Genomic DNA, 24,594 nt, shown 5'->3' on the forward strand with positions numbered 1-24,594 from the left:
CAAACTCCTGTGAAAGTGGAGAAGACATTATTGGTGAGTGTACAATTAGGAAAAAAACCATTAAATGCTACCATTTCTAACTGCTCTCTCCTCAGACAAAAATGAACAGGGTTGTCTTTTAGTAGGAGATGCTGATATGGCTTTGTATTATGAGACATTGTTAGCGGGAAATGTGTTGAGCTTCAGAAACTGAGTTTAAAACAGTCTTCCAGATGTTGGGCCATTCCCATCTTTTGTCATGTCCCCTTGCTGGTGATGGCTTAAGAACCCACAAGATCAAAACTGATTTTATGTATGAAATGCTGCAAATTCATGCATTACATGAAGTAAAAAAAAACGACCATAAGCCCCTCTAAGCAAATGTAAAAGGAAACTTTTTTTCCTCTTTATCTCACTCAACAGCAATACTTTTAAATGTCTCATAGCAGCAGTAGGTATAAAGCCTTTATAAAACTATGGACTTCAAATAAATTGACACCAAACTTCATAGACAAAGTAGAAGGTTCAACTCTTATGAAAATAAGACAAATGTAACTGTTAAAAGCCATAGAGCAGGAAATTAATAAAATGTAATGGATGAAATTGGAAAACACCAGGAATGAGCAGGAAAAAAAAGAGCCTTAGTTTCTGGTTATGTGGAAATTGTAATTTACACTTTTGTTTTTTAGTCTTTTTTTTTTTTTTTTTGGTAGTGGTTAAAACTGACAAAATAACCACCAAAATAATGATGATTTGCACAACAGTAGGCACTGCCAGTGCTTAGATATAAAAGCCGGCCATCAGTTCCTGGCAGTCTTCTCACACAAGGAAAGCCTCAACTAACAGGAAGCACGTTAGTTTCCACTTTGGCTACAGAGGTCGAGTCTCATGTACCACGTGTCCTGTTTGCCAAGTGGTCATGGGACACATCTGATTGTTGTAGCTCATATGACACAGTAGCAGCTCCTTAAGTTGTACTAACATACAGCTGCACAGTTTTGCAGAGACATTTAAGGTGTCAGGTTATTGCTAGTGCATTGAAATTGGCTTTGTCCTTCTAACTGCTTTCTCCTTTTCCTGGTTTCATGGAGTACAGCTTTAAAAGAAACATGAAACAGTGCAGTGCAGTGCAGTGGGGCTCAGGTCTAACTTCTTTCACTGTATGAATGAAGAAAGAAATCAAAAGCAAAATCAAACGTAGCACCTTAGCTACTATTAGATATCTGTCTTGTAAGCATATATCCTTGTTTGTGTCTTCAGACAGCTGAAGTGGCATTAGCCAATTTGAAGAATAAATATGAAAATGAGAAAGCAATGGTGACTGAAACCATGACCAAACTACGGAATGAATTGAAGGCTTTGAAGGAAGATGCAGCAACCTTCTCATCCTTGAGAGCAATGTTTGCAACCAGGTAAGGGAAATGGTTTCACTGTCTGGCTCAGCAGAATAATATGTATCTGCTAAGTGAGAACAGACCTAGCTGTGTGTGTTAGGTTCTTAAGAGGAGAGGCAGAAATTGTTTTCTGCAAGGTCAGAGGTTTGCTGGATGAAGGTAAATGAGTCTTAGAGTGCGCTCTGTACCAAACCTGCAAGCTGTCAAGTGCTACTGAGATGTGTGTCTTGGAATATGAACCTGGAGAACAGCAATGTCAATACAACCTTGAGTAAAGTGTTATAAATGCCAATATGTGCCTCCAGTATATTTGCATTTATAGGGCTTTTTAAAGTAGAAATCCAATAGCAGATTTATTTGGCTGATTTTCACATGCAGAAGTACGCAGCAATTCTGTCATGTAAAGCTGCTGCATGGTTAATGATGATCTTCGGAATCCTATGTTTTCATTATTGTAAGATATATTGCTTACCACTAGTAAAATCTATTTAATCAGCCAGCCTCTACTGTAATCCACCACTAATAATTCCGAGGCCACTGCAGTTTCCCACTCCAGCGTGAATGCTTATTTTCTCTTGCTGTGATACTCAATTTATTATCTTCTCCTTCACAAGATAAAAGTTTCACTTATCTTCTGTAACACAGTTCCTTCTGGCAGGATGGTAATTAATCAGCTCTCATGTTTCTTCCTCCCACACCTTCTTCAGAAGAGCTTTTGGTTTTAGCTGCTTTTTAAAAGGTTCCCTAATTTTTTAATTTATTTTATTTAAGAACCAACATTTTCATCAATAAAGTCTCAATTCTCAATTTAAGGAAGGAAATGAGCATCTTTAGGGAATTATTCTGTTACATCGAGGCTTTTTTCCCCCCTGTGGTCAAACACAATGCAAATTTTTTGCTTGTGCTTTAGTCCGCAAGTGGTAAGATGTCTTCCTGCCTCATGCCAACATCTCTCCCTGTGGTATAAATACACGTGCCATCTTACCTCTTCTAGGCTACTAAGGACCTTTGTTGCTTAGTGAGAGTGGCAGCAGAAGCCAGGAGAGGTGGGAACGGAGGAAAGAGGACATTTACACGCCATGACATTGGTGCTGTGTACAAATTCATCATAGGTTTCTTGTCAGAAATGTTCCACAATGGAAATGAGGAATCAGATCAGCAGATGGTGTGAACCAAGGTAGCTCCATTGATTTCCTTAGCATCTAGAGACTTTTGCCAGGAAAGGAAAGTTGCATTTGTGTATCAGAAATGCATGTGTCCATCTTTATTTGCAAGCTCATTATTCTAGGAGACACATGAATGTACTAACTCTGAAAGACCACCTCAGAGGCTACTAACTCAGAGGAGAGGAGTGGCATCATGAACATAAAGAAAGCAATGGTCTTGCATGGAGCATAAATCATCACCCTGTGGGGTAAAACAAGTTTGCAAATGATTAGGTGTTTTTACTAAAGGGAATGTTAGGTTGTTGGTGTACTGAGTTCTGTTTACCCTAGTTGGGCATCCTCAGTGAATATCTCTGTTAGGTTTCAGGTTGGTGGGAGAAAGCAGTGTCTTTTCTGTGAGAATTAAATGATGCCATTTATTTAGGTGCCTTTCCTAGGTGTCTTGTATGTAGGATACAGTGAAGCTTCTGCTTCACTTCTAGGAAGTGTAAAGACAATCTGGGTGACTTGCTGGGTTACAGATTCCTGCTTTGTAAATGTCTTATTTGGAGTAGAGATAAAGCACACCCAAAGTGCCTACTACTGTTGATCGACTCCATGCAGTAATGATTAAAGATGCAGTTCATGGCCTACAGAAAATGTCCCTGCCCTGAGGTTTTCAGTTTTGCTCAGTATTTTCTGACCACAGTCATAAAAAGTCATTCACTGCAAGGTCTTGCACATTAGTGTGATCCTATAGATTTTTCTGTTGTGAAATATTCCTTTTCCTTCCTTACCCAGGAATATAATGACCTTTATAATTAAATCAATCTTCCTAAATGCTCAAATCACTGACTTACTCTGAATAGTCAATTTGGAATAGAATTTAAGTGAGAGAGGGCTGATATACTATAGATGTCTATTGAAGACATCTGTTTGAAAATACAAGACTCAGATTCTCCATGCAGTAACATCAGAAGCAAAAGCACTCTTCAGCATAAAAAAGCAATTGTTTAGTCTCCCGTTGAAAAAAACCCAGTGGTTTCCATGGTTATTCTGCATCATATGGTACTTATTCCTGAATTTGTACTGGAGGGAGAAGATCTCTCTGATAGCAGAGTTATATTACAGATCTGAAAATTGGTTTATAACACCGTTTGATAGGAATGATAAAAGGATATTTCTCTAAGTCCTCCTTTTCTCTTCATTTGGCCTGCAAATGGATGTTCATTTTGGTGCTGAACTGTATGGTTTCCTCCTGAAATGCACTGAAAAAGGTTATACTGCCATATAAGGGGAGCACAGCACACTTGTTTCTGGTCTCAGCAGCAAAGTCAACACTTTTCTCCAAAGCTCCCATATGCAGAAAGCAGGAACAATCCTGTTTCTGTGTGGTGTGTTGTTGTTTTTTCCCACTGGCCCTTGTGCTTCTTTGAATTCATGAAGGTCTTTCTTCATTTCTTCTCTTCCCACTCTCAAAAGTCTTTCTGTCCTGCTTGTATTTCTGCTTCTACTCTTTTTCCTTTTGGGACTTTTTTCCCCCCCCACCCAAAATCTCTGTGGTTATTATCTCTACAAATTCCTCCTTCCCTCTTCATTAGCCTTGTGATCCCTTTCTGAATTTACTTCAGATCTGTCAAGAAAGTGTCCTCAATATAGGTCAAACTCCCTTTCCTCCAAACACCTCTCTTAAGAAAGAAATAGAAAATAACAGCATATAAACCATTCTTTTCTACGGGCTGTATGGAGTTGACAGAGCAGAGCTGAAATTCTGCAGCTCCTGCCTTTAGTTTGCTTATTTTGTCTCACCCTGCTTTTGGTTGTCCTGGACCAGAAAAAAAGGTGAGGGCCTTTCCTACCCCTTCTGTCATTTCCCCTCACTCCAGCCTTGAGTTGCTGACCCAGGGTGGGAGCTGTGGGGCAGCTGTGTGAAGCAGTGAGGCTGGTGCCAGAGGGCAAATGAGAAATACGTTTTTTAAAACATTTGCTTTCCAGCCTAGAGTAGGACTTGCTCTGGGAGAGGAAAAGGAGAAAAGTCTTGTACTGAAGAAGGAAGTAGCTCTAAAGCAGGATCCTAAAAGCACTGAGTCCCTACACATTTTTGCTTTCCCAGCCTAAATAAGAAATACTCAGAAGGAGAGAGCAGGAAATGTTATTTGTGATGTTGCCACAGTCTTTTTTTTGGGTTGTTTGTTTGTGTTTTTTTGGTGTCTTTATGATTAACATTTAAAGAAAAAAGTGTGCTGATGAAATGGACTAGGAAGCTTGGACAGATCCTGGAGCTATCCTAAATGAGATAATATTTATGAGCAAAAGAGAATTATGCTTATATGCTCCTTATTAGAGCAGGGACCTGTCAGTGCCTCTGGGCTTTAGCTCAAGCTCTGCTGTGATTTATTTTGCCTAAATTACACATAGGCCCAACTCAGTATTTGGTTTGCATTCCTAGGCAAGAAAAATATGTGGAACTAGAAATCCCTTAAACTCCTGTATAAGCTTCTTGGACCAATTTATACAGTCTAAGTGTCTGTCTGCTTCCATTCAAAAACAAGAGAAATGAGAAATTGGTGAATCTTGACTTTTGCTCTGGCAGTAGGTAGACCAGCAGAGAGCAAGATAAGAGTGCAATTTATTTAATCATTGCTTGCAGCTTACACCTGTCCTGGGGCAAGGGAAAAGTTGTTCTCTGACTCAGAGCAATATAATCTAACTGTTGTTATTCAGTACTATTTGAGATCTGTTCAGAGAGCTGGTGCTTCCCGGAGTCCTGCAAGGTCCATGATGATCTGTGCTGTGCCACAAGTCATCTCCCTCAGGAGCTCTTAACCTTTTTCTTTCCTAAGCTGAGAGACATCATGAATGTTTATAAAATGCGTGGGCTAAAGGCAATGTGGATGTGTGTAATGCTTTTTTCTAATTGGAAACATTTCTTTTCATCCCACACTTGTGTGTAGCAGGGAGTATTGCAGTGAAGGGAAATGCCATGGCTGCAGACAGCAGTTACCTCCCACTGCATGAAATAACCTTCACTGCTGCAGACTTCAAGGAAATCTGAGGCTATTAACTCAGCAGTTTCTGAAGTTAATTATGGCCTTTGCTTGTCTGATTTAGGTTTAACCTTTCTGAACCCTTTTTCTCAAAAAATAAAAGAAGGGGAAAAAAGCTTGAGCAACAGAACACAGACAATGGACGATGTGTTTGTGAAAAATAATAGGAAACTGAGTCGTGGTGCAAGTCAGATGACTGGAACCACTCAAACACCGCGGTGAACTGCCAAGAATGTGGGGTTGCTATTACAGGGTGACATCTAGGCAGGACATAGAATTAATCAGAACAGTTAGAAAATGTTGTATGAATGAAATTGATTTTGTCTCAAGTATGAAGCCAAATAACAGTATCTAGTATATCCAGGTCTCCTAGGACCAGCTCGTTATAGTTTATAGCAGGTAATGAAAAGCAGATTTGTCTGTTTTAGTAATATCTACCTTCAAAATATCTGCTTGTTTTTTGTTTGGTTGTTTGTTTTCTGTTTGTTGTTGTTGTTTTTAAGTGCTTAGTTTTGCTGTTTTACAAATCAGATACCCAATTACCAAGAACACATCCTAAGGCCTGTGGAAAACAAATAGAATTACCCAGGTTGGAAAAGACCTTCGAGATCATCAAGTCCAGCCTATCACCCAACACCATGTTATCAACTAAACCATGGCACCAAGCACTTCATCCAGTCTCCTCTTAAACACCTCCAGTGATGGTGACTGCACCACCTCCATGGGCAGCACATTCCAATGGCCAATCACTCTTTCTGTGAAGAACTTCTTCCTAACATCCAGCCTAAACCTCCCCTGGTGCAGCTTGAGATTGTCTTCTTGGTCTGTTGCTGTATTCTTCCAAAACCAAAATTGGCTTATTGGCATACTAAAGCAAGGCAGTCCATTACTCTGGTGGCACTGTGCTACAGGTGTTGCAGATGTTACTTATTAAAGTTTTCAACAGAAAATACATTTGGAAAAGAAGATGTGTCCTAAACAAAAAAGAAAACTGAACAAAATAAGAGAAATGGATAGAGGATCCATCTGGTTGCAAGAATGGGTCTTTAAAACCCTGATAACACAGACATTACAGTCATTACTATTTTGAATGAATTTAATCTTCAGAATCCTGATTTCATTCTAATGTCTCTGTCAAAGAAACTGGCTCATGTTTCAACAGACAAATCTCATGACTTGGAGCAGAAATAGGTATGCAAGTTGGCTTTAAGCCAACCAAGGTTCCAGAAATATCCCTTTTCCTCGAGGCACAAAGAGTGACAGTCATGCTTATTAAGATCCTGTAGAAGAAAGATAATATTGAAACTGTAGCTAAAACTATGTTTGACTTAGCAATTTTGCTTCCAGTGCTTGAATTATTCAGAAGGAGAGTGTAAGACATATCAGATGAGTTTGTGTGCATGACAAATAACTATGAATTCTTGAGTATACTTTATTTCCATTTCCCATGGAGAAGATTAACGTTTCAGAGAAATTAGTTTGCGATGATTCAAAAGTTTATTGCATCATACCCTTTGAGAAGGAAAACTAAACTGTTTACTATAATACTGATAAAGTTAAACCTTCATCCATTACAATATCGTAATTACACAGCAAAGCTGTTTGGATTTAAACAGATCATGTGAGGAAGGGATCAGACAAAAGCTGCATCATTTAACATGAAAAATTCACTCTTGGTTGTTACTGATTAGATAGTCTATTGTTAACAAACAGTCTACTGTTAACAAACTGAAGATATTTCACTTCAAGAAGTGACTAAGACCAACCAAAAATGCCTTGCTCTTGCTCTTAACTTTAGGAATCACTGTTTAAAGCAATGAAAAATTGAATTCAGTCTTAAATGCTAACAAAATAATGAAAAAGGTGTATTTAGTTCAAAATCTGTTTCAACAAATGAAAAAGATACAGTTTTTCATGCAGATAAAAAAAAGGCTGAGGGTTAAAAATACAGAATAGAATACAGAATTAACCAGGTTGGAAAAGACCTTTGAGATCAATGAGTTCGACCTATCAACCAACACCATCTAATCAACTAAACCATGGCACTAAGTGCCTCATCCAGTCTCTTTTTAAACACTTGCAGTGATGGTGACTCCACCACCTCCCTGGGCAGCCCATTCCAATGGCCAACCACTCTTCCTGTGAAGATAGAGGAGTAGGTGTCCAAAGCTGTGGATATCTGAGCACACTTCCAATGGACTCAACAGTAAATGTGAAATAACTTCCATTTTTGGAGTTTCCTGAACAGTGCCTCTTTAGTCAGTTAACAATAGCTAACAGCCAAGGGCTTCTCATTTTATAAAATCTGATATGTCTGATATGTCCAAAGTACTTGAAGTCTTTTTGTCGTCTTTCTTTTTGGTAATATTTTGCTGAGGTGGATAGTACTATCTATGGAAAGTACTATTATCTAGTTAGTAGACATTCTTACCTATGGTGAGCTACTATGAGAACCAGCACCCAACATTTTTATTTGTGGTCTAACCTGGAGGTAAAACCAAACCTCCCCTCCACTTGCTAGTTGTCTGCATTAGAAGCCTGTGACATTGTCTGACATTCTAGGTTCTACTGCTGACTAGGAACTTGGTCATTCAGATCCAAGTCCAAATTTACTCCAGTTAGGAATGGAAGAATTCAGGTGGTCTGCTTCCAGGCTAGGTTCAGCAAAACCTTGGATCAAAATGTCCCCCTGTAAATGCAGCCCAGGAATGTGGTCATCAGTAGTGTTGGTTCTTGGACTGGCTTCGCTGATTTCAGCCTTGTTTGTTTTCCCAGGTGTGATGAGTATGTCACACAGCTGGATGAGATGCAGAGGCAGCTAGCAGCTGCAGAGGATGAGAAGAAGACCCTAAACTCTCTGTTGCGCATGGCTATCCAGCAAAAACTTGCCCTTACCCAGCGACTGGAGGATTTAGAGTTTGACCATGAGCAGTCCCGACGCAGCAAAGGCAAGCTTGGAAAGAGCAAGATCGGCAGCCCTAAAGTAAGTGAGGAGGCATCAGCCACCGTGCCAAGCATAGACACTTTCCTCCTGCATAGTCAGGGCCCACAGCAACCAAACTTACTGGTCAGCAGTGGCACTCAGAGGAAAAGGTATGCATGCAGTGATCTGTACAGTACAGTGCAGTGGCCAGACTGTCATTAAAGTTGTTCACTGAATTGTATATATATATATTTTTTCTTCCTATTTTATCTGGGGAGAAGGAGGTGGGGAGGATATGAACACGAAATTCAAAGCCTGGCAACATGTGGTTCTGATCCACCTACTCACTGTGTTATTTCCTCCTCCTTAATGTGTTTTGAACTATATTCTGTCTGTGTCTCAGTGCATTTTGTATGTCTTTAGTATCAGTGTGAATGTATTTTCTTTAACAAGTTTTCCTTAAGGTTTTCCATAATGAGCATCTGAAACAAAAAATGATTGTGCCCTATTAGCATTTCAGAGCTTAACACAAAAGAAACCACATCTCTTTGTTAAGCTCTGGTGCTCTCTTGTTCTTCGTCAGTGGGAAAAGAATATGGATGTGTCCACTCAGATCAATTTTTCTACGTGACAGCAAGAAACCTCTTGAAGGGGGACGGCTGCCATTTGTAACCTAATGCAAATACTTAGCTGCTCAAGCAGTGAGTTCTCATCTTGTCTTGTGACTGCCTTGCCAAAGCTTTATGGTGTGGGGATCTCCATGGTTCTGAAGATGAAGAGGACTTTCTGTTAAAGAAATCCTAGACAATCATTCTCTTTATCTTGTATGCTCTAGTCACAATGCAAAACCAAGAGAACATTCAGGGAGCCTTGTACATGTCAGATCTAGGATGCTGAGATGTAACTCCAACTCATCTCCACCTCCCCTGGTATGAGCCAGGATTTCCAATGCAGGCGAGGTGCCATGCTGTGGAAATGGTGTGGGGTGGCAACACTAGCTGTTTTTTACCTGTTAAGCACATTAACATGATGTTGTCATTCATGAGGCTTTGAAAGGTAATTAAAGTAAAACTCTTTTGTTTCCATATGTATTTTTCTTGGATCTCCTGCAAGACTATTCTCACCTTCCCTTTGTGATCAGAGCCATCCCAGGACTTCAGGGACCTACCTCCAGAAATTATTAAGAGCCCCCCCTCATCCCGCCTCCACAGAATCATATCTTCTGAGGGGCCCCCCTTCCATGAGTGAATTCATCCATGGGCACCGTCTCAGCAAGGAAAAAAGGTTAACCGTGGCCATACCAGGTAAACATTTTTTCCTTGGGTGCATGTGGTGCTCAGTGGTTAGCAAAGTGGGAGACCTTCCCAGCACTGCAGATGCAATCTAATTTGGGCCTCTTCTTGAAACCTGAAAAGCAAAATGTCTCCTCCTACGTCACCTGTGGCAGGAGATGACATTCTGCCAACAGTGTCCCAAACTAGTTCCAGATGCAATGGGGAAAGTCTGGCTGTGGTAGTAGCAGTCCTACTGACATCCACAGAGGCTGCACCCTGTGCCTGGGTGGTGCTTACTCTGGTAAGTGTAGGTGTTGGTAGTTCCCATGGAAAACACAAACCCAACAGGACAGAGGAATCAGAAGTGTGAGGTCAAGTGAGGGAGTGATTGGTAGCGTACAGGAGCCTACACAGCATTTGGCTTATGCTCACCCTGGAGCATTCTTTCAGGTTCTTCTAAAGAGTAAAGTTAAATTCGCAGAAGGTTTAGCTTGCATAAATTGAATCATGAAGTTTATCTTTGCAGGAAGCTTTTGCTCTTTATTTCCTGCTAAAATGTTGTATCTGCTTCAGAGAAGGTGTAGAACTGAATTGCAAACTGGAATGCCATTTCAAAGGTTGTGACATCTCTCTTCTCCCGACAGACAAGCTAATAATTACTTTTCTTCTGCTCCTTAGCCTTTAAATCTGCCCACTCTTCTCTGGTAGTAAATCTTGTAATTCTTTGCTGTGAAATTTGTTATACACAAAAAGCAGAAGTAAAAAATATAAAAGCTAAAACCCCATAAAGTGGTTCCTGCTCAAATAAATGTTTGCTCTAGAAAGCTGGGCACTACCCTATAGTATGTTGTATCTCTCAGTGCCAGCAATATCAAAGCCACCCTTGAGTAGTGCCATGCAAGTAACACCCACTCAGAAGACAAGTGTAAAACTGCAGAGTCTAAACAAGACATTTGCCTAAGTGTTGCAGTAAATAAATCCAAGAGCTGGCTCCTGGAAATTAAAAAGTAGGGAGTGGAAAAGAAGCAAAGACTTTAAAATGTGTAAAAGAAATTACTCTGTGCTTCCAGCAATTTCCTTGTACTCTGTTGACCAAGGAAAGCCACATGCTTGTATTCTACCCCACTGACAGGAACCTGTTTCCTAAACACTGGCAGTGTCTCTTGCAGTCTTCCTTTTTCATTCTACAACAGACTAAGGATTACTTTCTTTGCAATGGACACTCATAGCTCTTTAAAGATCTGGATTTTGCATTTTCTGTGTAGCCAGACTTTCCAATTTGGAAATGTGAGAATCTAGGCCCCAAAATAGCAACCTTCTAACATACAATTTACAAGACACTTCCAATTGTAACTGTAGTTGTACATCTCATGTACAATTTACAAGAGTGCTAGGCTAAGGAGAACCAGATAGATTTCGAGCTGAGGACTGGGTGACCTTGACATGAAGAATCCTGACTGTATATTACAAATGCAGTTTAGTGGTTGGAAGAGCAATGACTTAGAAACAAACTGTTCTCAACAGGTAGGTAAACACAATTTACTATATTGCAAAATTGTTAGTGAAATGCTAAACTAAGTGATCTTTGAATTAGGGACTCTGGATCCTGACTGCCTATTTCCCTGTTTTCATGGACCTGCATCTGCTATCGCACAGGGCATGACACATGCATGGACCACAGACTCTAACTTTTTTCAGTAGCAGAGCCAAAGAGTGGTCCTTAGCATTACAGGGAATTAAGGGCTTGTGATAGGCCATGTTAGGTGATGAGGAACCCCTCCTGCCGTAAGGGATAGGAAAAATGCTCTACTGCTACTGAAATTTTTTCTTTCTGGATTTTGAGCTTTTTTGAGTGTAGTGTTTAGGAGAGGGTTTGCAGAAAGAACTTCTTAAAAGATTATTCTCTGTGTAATCAGAAGCTCACGTTCCTTCTCACGTATTTTTCTTAAAATAATGTGAGGCAAGACTCTTTGCTTTGGCTCCTGCTTCTTGCTCCTTCCCATCATTTAGGCAGTATGAAGATACATTTCCAAAAGCAATATTATAGGTAGAAGTCCTTAGTAGGAAATGAAGCTGTCTACCCTCCCCTTCTGGAGGAAGGGAGTGGGATGTAACAGAGAGGCTCAGGCTGAAACTTCTCTCCACAGCAGAGGCTCTCTGCAGAGATGAGCCTGCACATCATACAACATTGCAAAGGTAGGGGAAATAAATTTGTCATAGCAGGTTTCTCTCTTTCCTTGTGTGGTGAAAAAAGTTTAAATTCAAGGTTGTGCACATTTTTGGTTTCTTTAGGAGTACTTTGCCAAAAGTATTTCCAGCTTTTCCTTTGATCTTAAATAGCAATGTCAGAAAGCTCCTCGTGGATTTCTAAGCCTTGCTACTATAGATATTACCTCAGTACCTCAACTTTGCCTTTTTAATGCACTTCTCAGTTTTGAAACAGCAGTAGTGTTAGAAAGCTGTACATAGAGGAAAGCACAGCATCTTTTAAGAATGATTGTGGAAAAAATTCTTTGAGGAACACAATCAGCTGAGACTTGAATTCTGCTTGGAGAGTGCTTTGTAGATCTTTATTATTTCTTAAGTCATCCAATGAGTAGTTTAAAATATTTCTTGCTGCTTCTTTGTGAAGGAATCTTACAGATTAAAGGCAAGGAAAGTCAACATGACTAGGACCTAGATAGCTTTTCCTATGCTGATTTTGTGTTAAAGAATTCTATTCTGAAGCTGTTTCATGAACAATATGTATTTATCCGTACTTTGAGTGAAGTTTTTCTGGAAAAGGGTAGACGATTGACTGAGTCACCACTACTATGACACACAGCCATATCATATTTAACTAGTCAAACTAGTCTGCTGTGAATTGTTCAGTCATGTAAGTTTGATTTGCTTTATGTAAACAATGTAAAGCTGCTGGAGCATGGAAGTTGTTCAGAATCATCATTTTAAAAAACAGCAACAGCCCACAACTTTATGCTGACAACTTAGATTTAGAGTCTGAGTGCCAACTGCCCTTTACCTCCTTAGAGACCTGTGGATGATTCTTCTGAGACCTCGGCTACAAATATATTATGCTTTTATCTACCAAGAATCCACTTGTGTTGATGGTGATCTTGTACCTGCAGGTTGTCTCTGAACTTGTGTGATCAGGCTTATCACAAAACTTATGCAGTATTGGTCTAATATGTCTATGCTCTCTTTGAGAAATAGATTTCATGTGGTTTAGCAGGGGTTTTAAAAACATGGTGCAGTTTAACCTGTACATGATGCTCTACACCTGAAGGATAGTTCAATATTAATTTATTATCTGTGTTCACCTTTTTGTTCTGCATTGTTCTAATTTCTGTGGGTTTTGTAAACATGCCATATTTGTGTATGTATGCATTAATTGTTTAATGAGTAGTATTAGTGCATATATATACAGATGTATGTATATATCTTCCTGCTCTCGGGGCCATGTCCAGCATCTGATATGCTCATTTAACTAAGCTTAATGAGCATTGCATATTTATGCCATTTCAAGCATGGTACATTGTCCTTGTTGAGGCCATTTGAATTCCAAGAACAGTATCCTTGCCAAGGACATTAGTTGGCTGTAACTGATGAAGAACTCAGCTGGCTAAACGTACTTTTACCTCTTGGTGCCACTGTGAATAGGACTGTTTTGCTCTGTGCTCTTCCTTCCTTGCAGCTTTCTAGTTATCACTTATGAGACCAAAATCATACATTTCACGCTGATCAATATAATTTAGCTATTGTGGCATGAATTCACTGCAGTTCTACAAGTTTAATTTAATTTCTATTTGCATCTTATTGCTGTATGAAGAAATCGGAAGCAAACCCGGCATTTAATGGATGCCTCAGTCTGTCTGTTAAAACACTAAAAAAATAAAGAAAAATAAGAAAAAGGAAAAGAAAAAAGATTGCAGTGAAATCCATGCATGCCTTATTGTTAGATATTTTCATTAAATGGTTATTGACATTTTTTACTTTGTGTCAAAGCTATGAAGTCATTGCTGGTTGGAATGGTTAATATTAGACTCATTTGTTGAAGCTCTCCAGTAAAATCTTATTATAGTTCTGGTTGTTTCTAACTAAACAGGTATGCAGGTGACACATCATATCTTTAAGGTGTGTTACCAGATATTTGTTGCTTTCTCTGAGAATTTTAGCCTTTGGAACCTTTAGCCTTAGTCTTATCAATGAACTAAAACAGCTACGGAAATATCTTAACAGTGTTGATAACAGAATCCATCCATCTTTATCTTCTTTTATGACAAGTTTTAATGTTGATTTTTACCATAAAACATTCCAGATATTAAATACTGTGCTTCTCATGTCATAAAATAGGCAAAGTTGAAGTAAGTCTCTGTTTAAATTAGACATGATGATACTTTAGCTCTCTTATACATTTCCTTGGGATGTTGTGATGTGTGGAGTAAGCTCACCAGCAATTCTTTAATCAAGATTAGTATACCTGATTGTAAGTATCTCCCTGTCTGCATTTTTCAGGCCTATGAAATGTTACAATTGTATCTTATGTTTTTCCTTCCAAAGCCTACTAAAGTTGTTGTTTGCACTGACTTCAACTTTTGGACCAGGTCCTTCTTTAACCCATAAAATAGTGCAAGTATTTTTGGCTTGGATATATTTGTGGCCATCTGAAATTTATCATAGACACTTCACATGTCTGTGAAATATGGATGATCAACAAGACAGAAGTGTGATGATTTTAAAGACCTTTCTTTTCCTCTTTTGAAATTTTTACAATGTGTGTGTCCTTTAGTGAGTATTTCATGAATCATCAGGCCTTTCTAAATGTGCTGTTTATGAACTGTATATAAAAGAAAGGAACTGAATATATGTTCTCCGCTTCTACCATTTCCATTTCTGCTACTTTACTAACCCATTATATAGCTTCTCAGTAGATTTAATGAGGAATTATTTAAAGCATTCACAAAAACCATTTGAGAAATAAACACAGCATGACACAGAAAAGTGTGAAAAAAGGCTACAGAGCTGGCAAGAAACTTCTTAATCTTCTTAGTCTGTAACTGGAGGAAATTGCATGTCACTCATTTTGTTAATGACTAGGTATTACTTTAAAAATAGCGTTATTCTTAATATGAGCTACAGCAAATGTCAAGGCTGGGTTACAGCTTTAGCACTATACTTTGAGCTAGCTGTCACATTACCACTGAAGCACATGGACTGATGGGTGAACAGCACTCTAGTTTGGGAGTAATTCAGTTCTAAAAAGAAAGTACAAGTCAAGTCATGCAGAATAAGGAAATGAGGGGAAAATTCAACCTATATAGTGTAGCTGTTGTATAGATGAAAGAGCTTAGCAGAACACAGCCAAAAAACTTGACATGTTCTGGAAACCCACTGAATTAGTGACCTACTAAACCATCTGTCTGTGTCAGGTAGTGCATGAAGTTGTTAGTGATGCTCCATGAGTTGCTTTGTGGAAATTGCCAAGACAGATAGCATTTCATGAATGCTATAAGAAAATGGCAGTTAAATCCCCTACCTCTTCCAATAAGCTAAATCACCTGGTCTTGCTCCTGAAAAGCATTTAATAGAAGGTTCCCTGTTATGTTTACTCTGCCTGTGCCTTGTCCAGGTAGAAAATTGAGTTCAGCTGACATTGGGTAGTATGACACAATGTGAGATAGATCAAAAACTTTTAGCTAGGAAGGAAGGAAGGAGGGAAGGAAGGACTGACTTTCTGTTGGCCAGGAGTGTTCAAAGGAATGTTAGGAGAGTTTGTTTTAAAACACTGTAAAAGCCTCAGTCTCACATTTTGTAACCAGCATTTCTTGACATTTTTTTCAAGAACAGATTTTTCCCAATGTTTTTCATATCAGAAATGCCAAATATATATATATATATATATATATATATGCCAAATACATAACAATACCTGTAAAGAGTGTTTATTTTGTTCTTTGACTCTCCATTTTACTCTTCAGATAAAAGAGAATAAATCTCTCAGTTGATTAACCAAACTAGATGCAGTTAAAAGTATGTTATATATCAGTTACTTATTGACAGCTTCCCCAGTGCTTATCTTGGAATTCTTGTTAGTCTTGGTCTTTGATAGCACTGTGTTGAGGTTAGTAATTTACTGAGAGGCAAAATGTTTTGAAATGTCTTATTGCAGTATGCTGGGTCCTGAGCAGGTGGGACTGAAAACTATCACTGAGGACATTGCTGATGTCAACAGAAGGCATGCCCGTCTCTCAGGCAGTAATAATCTAGTTAAGCAGGCCTGTGTTGATTAGAGTCACCCAGTTCACAGGCTGGAGGGCAGAGCACACCTTGTTGACATGAGAGAAATGCTTTGGTTTTGTGACTGAGCCAAAGGCAAGCACAGGAATAGGTTTTTTTTTCTATTTTTTTTTTTTCTTCTTTTTGCTGAGATTAGCTCTTGGCAGACAATTTATGGCAGCACATTCAGTCCTCATATCAGCAGATGCAGCTTCTGCAAGCTTGGTATTTTTAATGTTCTTATATCAGGAGCTGATTAGCCTGATTAGGACTAAGCATTAGATTCCAAAGGAAAATCAGCACTGGCTAATCTGTGAAAGAGGAAACCATTGAAACCCTTACACTAATGCTGCCATTGCTGTAAAGTGTTAAGAACTAGAAAACTGGAACAGGCCTGACATATAGCACAAGTCAAACCTCAAAACTCCAACACAGAGTGGTGAACATTGATGCTGCCACAGGACTCTCTACAGAGTCAAGTTCTGCTGAATTCAGAGAAAACTAGTATATGACTATATATGTCATTCATATATATATATATAAATATATATAAATGAAAACTGGTATATCCAATAGTTCCTAATTGGCTTTTATGGTTGAAACAGTCACTGAGCTTAATTTCTTGGTTCTAGGTTCATAGAATCATAAAAAGACTCTTAAGAGATCAGTGAGCCCACCACTTGCTCCCAGCAGTTTATTTCCTCACAGCAACTGGAGATGATGGAGAAATAAGCCAATCTGTACTTAATGACTTGATTAACCACTTTGTGGGTAGTGGTCTCAGAAGACAAGCTGAAAAGTGTAATCTGTGTCAGGTTCCCAAGTGTCTTCTAAACAAATAACAAATTGTCCTTTCATTCTGGAGCTTGACTGATGCTCCCTGAGATTTGAGCAATACTGGGAACTGGCTTTATCCAGCATGCTATTTCAGTTTATTTTTGAGTAGAAGAGAGCATGTCTGTCTTACCATGTCTTTATGGTATGGGACACTGACTACAGAATCAGTAAAGACATACTTGAAACTTTAGACATTCAGCAGAGTACTCCAGAAAGCATCAAATAATTACAGGCAGGAGTTCCTCAGCAGAATGACTGAGTTCTGTCCGCTACTTTTTACCTTTAAACAGAATGTAACAAGAAATCATTTTATGATTCTCATGACATTAGAGAATATCACTATAAAGCCTCCAAAGTACTTCTGAGTATTAAATATAGAAGGAATAAAGTTAGCTCTGCTACTTGGACGTAAGTAGATAAGAGCTCCTCTGAATTTCAAATGCTTATGTGTAAGCCATATGCATTATGCTTAGCTCTTTCCTAGCATAATCCTCAAAAACTTCACCTCTGGAGGATATAGGAGAACAATTCAGCTATTTTAAGTCATGTGGATCACCAGAGTTTGTACTGAGAGTGAGCCAGATTGTGTGAGCATTGCTGATGCCAGGTAAAACCGTGATTTCACATGAAGCTGTGAGATTTTGCTCACATCAAATAGTTATTATCCAGCTTGCATAATGCTTGCAGAATCTGGCTCTGTATTCATGCTTTCTGCCAAATCTAGCAGGTGAAGAGGCATCATAAAATATTTGAAGGATGTTTGAGATAGCAGAACAGGATCATAAATCAGGCATTTGCATTGTTCTGGAAAAGCCTGTCAGAACAATTTCTTCTGTATTTATGGCACCTTTTCAACACAGAGGGTTCTCTTCCATATTCCTTTTCACACTGGCTACCTTACAAAAGCTGTCAGGAATGAATGTGCTTTGGACTTCTGCAAACTACTTTAATTATTTTCTTTTACAGTAATTTCTGGCCTCTGCAGTTGGCTTGCTCTTCCCAGGCACCTTTTCTTTTAGTTGAGCTTTGCGCTGAAATGACAAATGATTTTATTCATGGCTCAACTACACTGCAAACTCTTGCACTCCTCTGCTGAAAGATGTACTGAAGACTATAGTGACCATCCTGCTAAAAGAGAGAATGGCACAGTATCCTTTCTCATTCTGTTTCTGCTTCCTGACACAATAGTGCTAGCACTAAAAGCCCATATAGTTTTCTGATGCCTGTGCACTTGAAAATAGAACCAAAATCTTCTCCTCATGGCTCAAGTAGGAAGAAACTAGTGATTTGGGTACTTGCTTCTACCCACTGGAGGTCAGCACAGATCTTCATAAGAAGGAGGGAGAAGTACTCTGGGCTCATATGAAAGAGATATTCTATAATAATGAATATGGTGCTCTGTGTTGCTCAGGTGTGTTGTACCTGATGTTGTCATAAAACTCTTCACAGCAAATTATTTGCACATTCTTCCATTTGATTGAGACAAAGAATAGAAGTGGCCTTTGAAAAACATCTGCATTACAAAAGGAAATTACTACTGATGTTGAGCTTTAAACACACAATCAGTTGAAAAGAAAAAAAAAATAAAAAGAAGCCCAAATAAAATTCTTTCCAAGTGCATGAAGTTTAGTTGTCTCATTTTTAAGGTCCAGGGGAAATTAACTCCTTTTCACTGAAGAGTCAGAATGAGAATTGAATTGAGGCAGTCAGAGAGGTTGATGGAGGAAAAAAAAGTAATCTCCAGTAGTTTTCCAGGTGGTCAGAATTTTACCTGTAGATTTTAATGTTCTAAAGGACTCTAATGACTGTCAGACAGAGTCTGACACTTTGAATCACAGCAGAATGAAAGGCCAGAGTGTTGCAGGGAAAAGGAGCAAGTCTTGAGATGTATTAATCTTGGTACAAACTAGTGAGCTAGAAAGCAGGGTTACTTTGTTCAACTACTTTCACGAAGTCCTGGTTACTGAGGTTAAAGCTATCTTCATATTTCAAATGTCACAGTAAAAATGCAACAACAAAGAACTATTCGGCTTTACTGTTAATTAAAAAAATGAAGAACTGGAATACAGCTTTGCAAATGATTAACGTGGAAAGTGCTTTGGAAAAGAATCAGTAATATAATCTAAACAGAACAGTTAAAAACTACTGTATCAACTTCTCCCTTTTTCCTACAAAAAAACAATCTCACAGATACTATTTAGAAGTTGTGAGGACTTTCTTGTGAGCTTTTTCTTGAAGGCCATAATGAGACGTCATCTGTAATTTTTGTTATATGAATGTAAGTTCTCTGGAGAAATTCTGAGCATCTTTATCGATGCTTTCTGCATTAAATGTAAGCAAACCAACTTAAGTGCCAGCAAAATAATGAAAAGTGGAAGGTTTAAACCCTGAATGCAGCCCATTATTGCTGTCTCTTTAAACAAAAATTTACCAATGCGAAGGGAAGACAGAGGAACAAAAAATGTCTCCACTGCTTCATCTGAAAAGGAAAAAAACCTGCAACAATGAACGTTATTGTTATCAGAAAAAAAAAAGGTGTTTCTGTCAGATAAGGAACCAACAACACATTCCTCACTAAATCTCTCCATCAGATGTGTAGCCTTTGTAGTGCTGTTACTAACCCCTTGCTCTGTAATCTCTCTGTATATATGTCTAATTTATCAGTTTCTTGTAGATTGTCAGCAGCCTGCTGCCTCCATACCGCCACACGGCTCACAACTAGCCAGGGGGCCAGATTGCCAGACTGTCAGGTAAACTTAACTAACTCTTCTCTTTTGCACACAGCTGCATGCATATCTGTAACCCCCCTCCTCTTCTTGATACAAAAGCTCTTTGCTACACTTCTTCATTAACAGCAAAATATTAACTACTAGAGGAGCAGTGATAATTTCTTCAGTGACAGTACAAACATGAATCACAGCATCCACATAGTTACAGCCATGTAAAATCATTGAAGAGAATGCAAAGTTGGATCTTGCATTCCTTATTTGGTCTTTTTATGCAGATAGTTTCTCAACAATGTCAAAATAGTAATGATTGTGTTGCTAGATAAATTTACATACATGGAGGTTGTTCAATTTGAGGGGTATATGTAGGCAGCTCTTTTTATTTTTTTTTGTGAGGTGGCATTTTAAAGACATTTGTGAGGTTTTAGTAGACATTTTTCAAGAAGCTCTCCCTGACCTGGAAACTTAGACCCAACACAGTCACTTCTTTATCGTGTTGATAAAAGTAAACTCCAATGTCCTTGCTCATAAGCAGTGCAAAAGCTAAACCACGCTTTTGAGACAATTGAGTTAATCGAGGCATTAAAAGGCATTTAAACAAACCAGGGCCAAGCAAAATTACAATAGTTTTCCTTAACTATTCACAGTATATTCCATGCTTACATTTACTTATGCCTGTATTCCCATTTGAAATAGGTTACATTATTTTTTAGACCTTAGCCTAATTTCTAGTGGCTAAGTTGATCTATAGCCCTATATACAGTGAAGCTATTTCCCATGCAATACTGAACATGGTGCTCTATTACCATCCCTCTCTAAGTGCTAACAAGCAATTGTTTGTGCAATTTTAAACATTCTTCTCAGGATGGAACACCTTTCTGATCTCCTCCTGCTATACAATTGTCTGCAAGCATTACCTTATTCTGCAAACAAGCACACAGAGAAGGGATAAGGTACAAAGGAAAATCTCGGGGGGTTCTGGTTTGTCCCTGAGTTCTTCCGCATTTAGGAAGACCTCATTAGGTACAACCAGAACTGGAGGTGTTGCTCAAGAGGCTTTTCTTGCCATGTTTCCAAATCAAAACCATGGTGTGTAGAAAACACTAATGATAATTAAAAATATGATTAATATATTTTTTTTACATCAAATAATCTATCCCACAAGTAACACTCACCTCTATACTTAGCTGCACCATTGACTTCCAGATGACTATTGTTTTTGCCACTAGAGTTATACTCTCCTGTTGAAGTGAAAAACCCCACACTATTTTGGATATATTAACACTCTTGCCTTGCTTCTCTCAGCCACAGAGCTGCACAACCTTGTAAAGCAGTGAGGTATAAGTGATTTAATGCAAGTCAGCATGGTATCATAAGTTGCTGAGCACTTTAAATAAAGTAATTGAAATCTGGAGTAAAGTTTGAAAGCATTTAAAGAACCAGTTAAACTTACTGAGGCTCAGGTTTTTTAAATTCAGCAGAGGAGGAGCACAGGAACTTGTACTGCCCTTCCTTGTCCTCCAACAGTCCCTCCTGTCATGGCACAAATGCTTTAAGTCACACCGTCATGCCAAATGAGGCAGATTAAAGCTTTGCCCAGCCCTGAAGTCACCCATTTTAAGGGAGAGGCATGCTTGGTTTTTCAAGTCTCTGACATTACTCTTCCTGTAATGTGACCTTTCAGTGGCATTTCTCCCAGGATTAAACAATAGCTTGTTAAGGCTCGTAATTCACACAGATATTTCCTGTATACAGCAGCATGTCTAATCGTGTCCAAACAAGTTAATATGCCTCACCATTACACAGAGAGAATATTACCATCAAATACAGAGACTTTTCCTTTATCCATTATCTATACTGAATTTAAAATGAGACTTAGGTAACCCTAGATCTTCTAGTAAATGTGATTCCAGTGCATATGCATTGCAAACCTCACTGGGTAAGCTATGAACAGATTCAAGCCAAATAAAACTCCTGGGCTCATCTGATGAATGTATTTAGCTATACATCTGTCTGTCTGGAACATGATATGGAGAATCCATGAGATTTTATCTAAGAAAACACGCAATAACACCTGAAAGTCTTCCTCTGCCTTCCATTTATCACCTTAATTTCTAGGTCTAGGAGTGTAGGGCAAGCAACCAAATCTAAAAATTACTGGATGATGTTCACCCTTCCTGCTCTCTGCAGCTATTTGATGGGCTGTATTGGACAAGACTAAAGTATTGCCATCACCCAATATTAAAATGAGTGTGTCTGCCCTTGAATCATATTCAAGTTTTCATTGAATATCATGAAAAAACAATGTTTATTATCAGATGCCAAACTTGCTTAAAACCAGATAATAATACTAACACAAAAATTGACACAGCTGAATTAGTAGATTCCCAAATATTACCCACTTTTAAAGAGAGGTTTACAAAAATGTCTATTAAAACCAAATGTTTTTAAAGCAAATATCCCATGAGGGGAATGTAGCAATGTTTGTTCTTACTCTCATGTTCATAGTTAACAGCTTCAGATACTTCTCTGTCTCTCTGCTGCTTTGTGTTATTAATCTCACCTGCCATCCTCTACTGCCCCAAACTGTCAATATGTCTGATAGCTCAACTCCAGGGCCTGGCTGCCATGATCTGCTATACTGCTATAAAAAGCACACTGAACACTGTGTGTCACTTGATCATTCTGATGTCTTTTATATATATATATATACATACACACACTAATACTGTAATTTTTGTTAATTAACTGGATTTATTGTATTTCTGAGGAGAGGATGGTGTAACAACAAGAGTATTAGGAAAAGACACAAGCTGGCTGGTATTGCAAGTGATGGGAGTGTATTTGCTGCTACAAAGGTGCCTGATAGCCTTGTAAATATTTTTCCCTTCTTGATGCCCCTAATATTTATTATTGGTTGAAAGGGGTTGTGCGTGGAAATGTGGCTTTGATGAGTGGATAAGTTTGAGAGTAAATTCCGAGCTTTTGGGTCCACTTGCAGCCACTCCTGACAGACTTATTTGAATGGAATAGGCAGATATTTCACTCATATTGCTCTTTAGATGCTGATTCTGCATGTGGCAGAATATGGTGGAAGAAAAGGATAGTTACAGTCATGAAAGAATTACTTAAAGAAGAGAGGCTTGATGTCCTCTTGAAGTGTTTTATTAAACAAGTCCATTTGCTAAACTTCAAGAAAATATCTTAGATTAAATATTGATGTCTTGGTATTTAGGATTAGATTAAATCTATATGTAAACTGAGGAGTCATAGCCCATAGCACTAAACACTTTGGGACTGACAGCTATTCAGACAGCTGAGTACAAAACAAAACTTGTGAGATCCTGAGCTTCTGTAACCAACTCTCATCAGCCATTTTGCGACCAGGAAACTCATATTCAGGAGCATTTATGTGAAACAGAATCTAACTTAAGGCATGCAAGTCTATGTTCTTCAGTTAAGCCCAAAAGAGCAAGAACTGTAGCTCTTGATGAATTGTAATACCTGTGAATTCAGTCTCCTAGGCTTCTCTGATTTGAAAATGTGGGCATTGCCATCTATCTACTTAATGGTGATGGTGCCCGCTTGTTCCTCCTTCCAAGCAAGCACAATGTCATTTCTTCATTTCCCTAAGTAAATGCTATACGAGGAACTACAGACATTTTCAGTACCACTGGCATGTCCAATGGCAGATTTTCAAATATCCCTGGCATTTCAAATTGATTCGTTTCCAGCAACAGACTAATTGCATTCCTTCAGCCAACACTCCAATAGTCTGCACTGCAAAGATAGTATGTGACAGCACAGTTTCTAAAGAAGGAAAATTGAAAAGGCAAATTTTCCTGAAGACAAGGACATACATGATTGTACTTCATCACATAGCACACTGCTGAGCTTCAGATAACTTCAAGGCTGTAGAATCTTTGAAACATTAGGGGGGCGGGGGGAAGCCCTCTCTCCAGACACATTAAAGAACTGTTTTGTTCTTTAATGTTTTTTTCATGAAATGCATTTACTTCCATTCTGTCTTGGTATCTTGTTTTGCCACATGCTTTCCTTGAAATTTCAATGGTTGTTACTTAACTTGACATTGGCAAGATGAGCTGAAGTTCACCCTTTTAAAACAGGACAAGCCACAGCTCAGGAATCATACAGGACTCACTTAATCTGTGTCCACGTTGCCTGCTGCAGTGTAGTGTAGACTGCTGAGCTGCCTTTAAATGAGCAAACCTGATTATCAGGCACTTTTCTAGCAGAAGTACCCTGGAACTCTGCACCAAGAAGTGGGGTATGTTTGTGTTAACTGCCCCTTATCTTTGTGCTGCTATTGCTAGACTGCTACTTCAGCCCCACATGGTTTGCTGAAAGCTGATTCTCACCTCTGCACTATATGAGAGCAAGCACTACACATGCATATTTAGAGGCTTAAGGGTTGAATGCTGTAAGATAAATCATATATGAAAAAGTGTCAAATGACAAAAGTTTATGAAAGAATCAAAGAATCACAGAATTAACCAGGTTGATAAAGACCTTCAAGATCATCAAGTCCAGCCTATGACCCAACACCATTTAATCAACTAAACTGTGGCACTAAGTGCCTCATCCAGTCTCTTTTCAAACACTTAGAGTGATGGTGACTCCACCACTTCCCTGGGCAGCCCATTCCAATGGCCAATCACTCTTTCTGTGAAGAACTTCTTCCTAACATCCAGCCTAAATTGCAAAATTGTTTTAGAATCATAGAATTGTTAGGGTTGGAGGGGACCTCAAGGATCATCCAGTTCCAACCACCCTGCCATGGGCAGGGACACCTCACACTAGATAGATTGCCCAGAGCCACACCCAGCCTGGGCTTAAAAAGGTTTCTACCACCTCCCTGGGCAACTTGTTCCAGTGTCTCACCACCCTCATGGGGAAGAATTTCTTCCTAACATCCAATCTGAATCTACATATTTATTTTTTTTCCCATTTCCCCTAGTCCTATCATTAGCTGACA

General features: G+C 38.8%; 1 protein-coding gene across 8 annotated transcripts in view; it reads left to right on the forward strand.

Annotated features, from left to right (window-relative positions):
• The window catches only part of BICD1 (BICD cargo adaptor 1), a 159,526-nt gene that overhangs the window by 127,849 nt on the left and 7,083 nt on the right, over positions 1-24,594 (forward strand). The window contains exons 6-9 of one of the 8 annotated variants that reach the window (XM_068142144.1): positions 1,240-1,391; positions 8,341-8,658; positions 9,602-9,799; positions 19,545-19,622. In XM_068142144.1, the coding sequence (XP_067998245.1) occupies positions 1,240-1,391; positions 8,341-8,658; positions 9,602-9,799; positions 19,545-19,622 (746 nt within the window). Of the gene's footprint in view, positions 1-1,239; positions 1,392-6,096; positions 6,172-8,340; positions 8,659-9,601; positions 9,800-19,536; positions 19,623-24,594 lie in introns of those variants that run through there. The other 7 variants (XM_068142146.1, XM_068142137.1, XM_068142139.1 and 4 more) reach the window with 7 other exon arrangements.

The sequence above is a fragment of the Melanerpes formicivorus genome, unplaced genomic scaffold, assembly GCF_026170545.1.
Source record: "Melanerpes formicivorus ecotype bairdi unplaced genomic scaffold, bMelFor1.0.p_v2 SCAF_8, whole genome shotgun sequence".
In the NCBI taxonomy this organism is placed as follows: Eukaryota; Metazoa; Chordata; class Aves; order Piciformes; family Picidae; genus Melanerpes; species Melanerpes formicivorus.